Consider the following 6000-nt stretch of genomic DNA (forward strand, 5'->3'; position numbering starts at 1 on the left):
AGCTGGGAGATTTGAAAAACAGGAAACGAAGTCTCAAAGGTATAGATATTTTATACCCATAAAGGGCTGCAAGCCTTTTGGAGCTAGGAAGTAAATGAGGGCTGTATAATATTGTAAATGTAGTTTGCTTCACAGACTAAACACTTTAAAAAGGTTACAATGTTATGTGTTGCCTGTATTTTACCAGAGAAAAATAATCATATCCTGTTAACAAATGTATGTTTCTCACTGAAGTGTATATCAGTGATAAATTCATATGTTCTGTGTGTTTTATGACAAACAACTTATCCATTAAGAAAATGTTAGCCCATTACTGAAGGGTACACCATTGATAGAATAATTGGATTAAATAGAGTCCATAGCATTGAATACCAAAATTAGAATAATGCGCCAATATTCCAGACTAGCTTCATCACTGTACAATAAATCCTTGTTGAAAGAGATTTAATTCTCATGCCTTACAAAGTGTTTGACAGTATAGAAATCTAAAATAATCTTCTATGCATAAAAAGAAACTGTGAGTACAGTACAAATACACGCTAATTATCCACCAGGGAAAAGAAATCCCAAGCTTCTTCCTTTCCACCTTTACTCCCCTGATATACACCACCATCCTGTCCCCTCCTGAGTGCTCCAGAGAATAAAATAGATTACTAATGACTATAAAGGCATTTTTGTAACACTTTGTTCTTTGTAGGTTAGTATTTATTTCTATTCTGGAATTGCCATGAGCTATCCTATTTTTGTTGGCCATGGGGTGGTGTTGGGAATTGAATACAAGGCCTCTCACTTGCTAGGCAAGTACTCTAACCGTAGAACTATAACTCAATCTTTTTGCCTTTAATTTGCTCCCTAACTGTACAGGCTATCTCTCTTGAGTAGCTGGGCTTACACATGAACCACCACACACATCCCATTCTCTCTCCTTGAACTACTAATTTTCTAAGGAAAAATAATGATTCAAATACATTCTGACTTAGAATGACTTAAGGATGCATCATTAGACATGCACTAAGCTAACTAGTACCGCAGGTTTGCTGCCACTAACATGAAGGTTTTCAATATTTGTACAGTTTTTAAGTCACTTAGGTGATCTGTTTTTAAATACTATATACACCAAATCAATAAATGTTACCAATCACTGAAGTAAAATACTGACTGTCTTAAAGTATTTCCATCCTGCTTGAAGAGAGATGATGCTACCTCACCACTGGTAAGTGACATTTTAGGATTGTTTGTCTAGTTTTCCAAATTTAGAGATTACAGATTTTCTGGAAATTCCAATTAATGAACACTGATCTGGTTAAATGATCCTGTGGTCTTTGGCATTTTAGCAGTTTCTTACACGGTAGGGTACAGTATGTGATGACATGAGGGACTTGGATAAAGTATGAGCTCATATTTTTTCATTAACTGTCATCATGTCATTTTTCTCTGTGGTAATCACACAATATTTGGAATAGGTTCACATGTCAAAGTTTTATTGTGACTGTGTTAGTGAATCTTTGTGGATGAGAAATCCTTTTCCTTCATTAGGGATGTAGTCACAATTAGTACATCTCAAGATGCAGCTCTAGAGCTTTGGATATTCTACTGGACAATTCTAGAAATAGGTCTGAATGGTCTGGGTTTTTTCTCAAAAACACTAACCCACTATTACGTGACTGACCTCCTGGGCAATAGTTGCATATTTTCTTCCCATTTTGCTATGAGTCAACCTAGTTCCTATCTCTATGGATAGCACACCCACCCAAAGACGACAGTGACTAAGTGTTGCCACTTAGTCACCTGTGGTGACTAGGTATGAGACAGTCACATTGGCATGACTCATTTACAGATAAGGACCCAGATTCATTTCTTTTTGTCCCACAACTGTATTATGAAGCTTCCTTTGTTCTGATGGATTCTGTTGCCTTTCCAATTGTCAGCACAGGATCCATTCCCTAGATGCTCTTTCCCTGGGAGAGTCACTGCTAGCCTGGCCTGCCAGGTGGAAATCACACCATTTTCTCAGCTTTTTGAAACAATGAAATCCATGTTAATATAGCTTTCCTCTTTTAATTTTGACAAATAATTAAAAGTTCTCTAAGCCCACTTCAAATTCAGAATGGAAGACCTCCACAAATTTTATAGTAAATGTTTAGGAGATAATATCATGTATTGATTCACAATCAAGACCAAGTCAGGATAATGAGCATATGTATCACCTTAAACATCCAGCATTGCTTTATGGAGAATACCTTCAGACACCTCTCTTCCAATAATTTTCATGAACTATTGTTATTATATTCACCCACCATGCCATTGAATACAGAAACATATCACTGGATTCGTTCATTGATCAGTGAACCTCCCTGTATTCTACTCTGTCTGCTTCTAATCGCCATTATTCTGCCCTATGATTTGTTTGATACCATCATTTTTAGGTTTCACTTATGCCATATATAACAAATTTTAAGTATTGTAAATGAACATAATGTTCCTGCTTATTTTGTTTGATCAATTTCTAGTTACAGAAAGAGGTAAATTTCACTGTCTAGGTCTTTAAGAGAGCTGAAAGAAAAGTTCATATCATCTCTGGATAATTATAACAAATTGGATATTTTTAATAATTATAATATGATTATAATAAATTGGATAATTTTAATAATTATAATATAATAAATTGTATAACTTATAATATAATTATATTATATTGTGTAACTATAATATATTATGATTATACTTATAATAAATTGATTTTTCATTGTAAAGTACATGATAGGATAAATTAATGATTTTGCAAAGAAGAGACACTGAGTTTTACAGAAACACATTATCCAGTTGTGACTACAGGATTGATCTTCTGAGCAAGGTGTGTGGTTTAGTTGCAAAACACTTGCCTAAGAATGTATGAGGCCTTTACTGTTCACAACACAAAAAAACAAAAGCACTATATGATCTTCAGATTCCACATTATCATAGATTCTTTCATTCCATCTGTGCATAAGAGTAGAGGGCAGTCCATCTGTGTATGAGTGTAAATGAAAGTCCACCATTGCACAAGAGCAGAGGATGGTCCATTGGTGTATAAAATCAGAGAGTCTCTGAAAGGACAGATGACTGTCCTTTCAACAGGATTATGTGTTTCCCCTGGATGTCCTTCACCTCTGCCCTCTTATTGCTCCAGCCACATGATATTCTTACAACCTATTTCACAAAGCATTCATGATTGCACATTCATGAAACAGATTACATAGCATATATTATCAGAGAGGGCAGCCAAAAGCAAAAGAGAATACATACAAAAATCTCATTCCAAAGAATTAAACCTAGTGAAGTGTGAGAGGCAACAACAAAGTACAACACTAATATAAGATGTACATATTAAAAATGTCACAATAAATTAACATATACTATAAAGAAAGTGACATCGTTGTGATGAAGTAGGAAGTATTGTGAATGAACATGGCCCAGGGAAGATACAAATAGGAGCCAGGAAGGGTTTCTATATTCTGCTGAAGAAGTGCTTGGGTTAAAATAATTGCTAAATGACCTGAGCAAGTGAGAAAGTGAATGTTTGGCTCTTTGGGAACAATCCCTACACATAAGAGGGGAACAACATCTGTAAGCCAGGAGAGCACAAGTGTTAGACATGCACCGCAATATGATCCTATGAGGTCTTCATGTAAACTCACAACTCATTTTTTGAGAATGCTAAGAAAGCAGCAAAAGGGAACAGAGACAAATTAGACTAGAGCTCAAAGTTCAGGAAATAAAGATGGCAAAATGACAGGGCAGAGAAGCCATGAAAATGTGGGTATATGGAGCACATTACATTTAATAACAATGTGAAAGTCTGCTGATGATTGTATGATTTGACAGGACCCAATTAAAACACTTACACAATCTATCTAAATAAGTAAATATTAAATTTGTCGTCTGAGTCCTGATGGTGCCATTTTAATATTTTAAAAGTCAGTGCTAAAAATAATACATAAATGTCCATTCTCCCCTAGGTTACCCAAATTCCCCAGCCCTTTAACACTCATTCCAAGATGGTCATGTTTGCAAGAGACTTGGGCATCCAACTTATTTTTCCTAGCTACATAATTATGGAGGCAATCACATCAAGTTTCACTTCCAGCGCACCTCCCCTCACATCCACACATCCCTCCCAACATATGATGATGGAAATGACCAATGAAAGTTCTCCACACGAGTTTGTGCTCCTGGGCTTCTCTGCACAGCCCTCACTGGAACCTGTCCTCTTTGGACTGGTCTCCTGCTTTTACACGGTCGCTATCCTGGGCAATGGCACCATCATTCTGGTCTCCTGGAAGGATGTGCGTCTCCACACACCCATGTACTTCTTCCTTGCCAACCTCTCCTTCCTGGACATCAGCTTCACCACAAGCATTGTGCCACAACTCCTGGTCAACCTCTGGGGACCCCAGAAAACCATAAGCTATGGAGGCTGTGTGGTCCAGTTCTATGTGTCCCACTGGCTGGGAGCCACTGAGTGTGTCCTCCTGGCTGTCATGTCCTACGACCGCTATGCGGCCATCTGCAGGCCTCTCCACTACACTGTCATTATGCACCCACAGCTGTGCATTGGCCTGGCCTTGGCCTCATGGCTAGGGGGTCTCACCACCAGCATGGTGGGCTCCACACTCACCATGCTTTTACCACTGTGTGGGAACAATCGCATCGACCACTTCTTCTGTGAGATGCCCCTCATTATGCAACTGGCTTGTGTGGACACCAGCCTCAATGAGGTGGAGATGTACGTGGCCAGCTTTATCTTTGTTGTCTTGCCACTGGGTCTCATCCTGGTCTCATATGGACGTATTGCTCAGGCTGTGTTGAAGATCAAGTCCAGAGAAGGACGAAGAAAGGCGTTCAACACCTGCTCTTCCCACGTGGCAGTAGTGTCCTTGTTCTATGGGAGCATCATCTTCATGTACCTCCAGCCAGCCAAGAGCAACTCTCATGAGCAGGGCAAGTTCATAGCTCTCTTCTACACTGTAGTCACCCCGATGCTGAACCCACTGATTTACACCCTGAGGAACAAGGATGTGAAGAATGCCCTTTGGCACATTGTGTCAGAGAACTGCTGTGGTCTTGAGAAGAAACAGGAACAAATCTAAAGACCTTAGCCACTTTTTAATTTTGTTGGTCATGGGGTTTGAACTTGGGCTCTGGGTACTGTCCCTGAGCTTTTCTGCTAAAGTTTCCTGCTCCACCACTGGTAGCCAGACCTTTACTTCCTGGTTTGGGTGATTAATTGGAGAAAAGAGTCTGGAAGACTTTCCTACTCACGATGGCTTCCAACACAATTCCTAAGATCTCAGCCTCCTAAGTATTTAGGATTACAGGGCATAGAAATAACTGCTTATACTTCTGCCTTCAATTCTTCTTCTTTTCCATTTTTTTACTAGTCATGGGGCTTGAATTCAGTGTCTGGGTACTCTCCCTGAGCTTTTCACTCAAGGCTAGTGCTCTACCACTTTGAGGCACAGCACCACTTCTGGTTTTATGCTGTTTAATTAGAGATATAAGACTGTCACGACTTTCTGCCCAGGCTGGCTTCAAACCAAGATCCTCAGATCTCAACCTCCTGAGTAGCTAAGATTACAGGCAGGAACCACCATTTCCCAGCCTTCCTTAGCCACTGCTAATAGAAGAGATTATTTATTTGGAGGTCTGATTAGGTAAAATGCCACTACAATATCACTTGAGCACTGGTAAGTGGAAATCTAAAACAAGTATGTTCATGCCCTAATTTCAGAACAGAGGAAAGAGAAGATATTTTGGTTTAACTTTAACTACAAAGCTTTGTTACACCATTTTTAATATGAATTGTTTTATATCTATGTATAATATATATTTCTGTGTTTATTGTCATATCTATATACTACACATATCTATGTTAAGTGTTACATTATCTTGTTAGTTGTTTATGTAAATACTAGTCACTGAGGGTGCCTAATTGTATGAAGAATCTTTCATTTTCCTTAG

At 38.6% G+C, this 6000-nt stretch overlaps 1 protein-coding gene across 1 annotated transcript; it reads left to right on the top strand.

Moving 5' to 3' along the window:
* Window positions 1-4166: 4166 nt before the first annotated feature.
* Window positions 4167-5129, top strand: LOC105985091 (olfactory receptor 2C3). The gene has a single exon (XM_013015499.1). It carries the CDS (start codon window positions 4167-4169, stop codon window positions 5127-5129), a length of 963 nt encoding a protein of 320 aa, XP_012870953.1.
* The last annotated feature ends 871 nt before the right edge of the window (window positions 5130-6000 follow it).

The sequence above is a fragment of the Dipodomys ordii genome, unplaced genomic scaffold (genome assembly GCF_000151885.1).
Source record: "Dipodomys ordii isolate 6190 unplaced genomic scaffold, Dord_2.0 Scaffold27, whole genome shotgun sequence".
NCBI lineage: Eukaryota > Metazoa > Chordata > Mammalia > Rodentia > Heteromyidae > Dipodomys > Dipodomys ordii.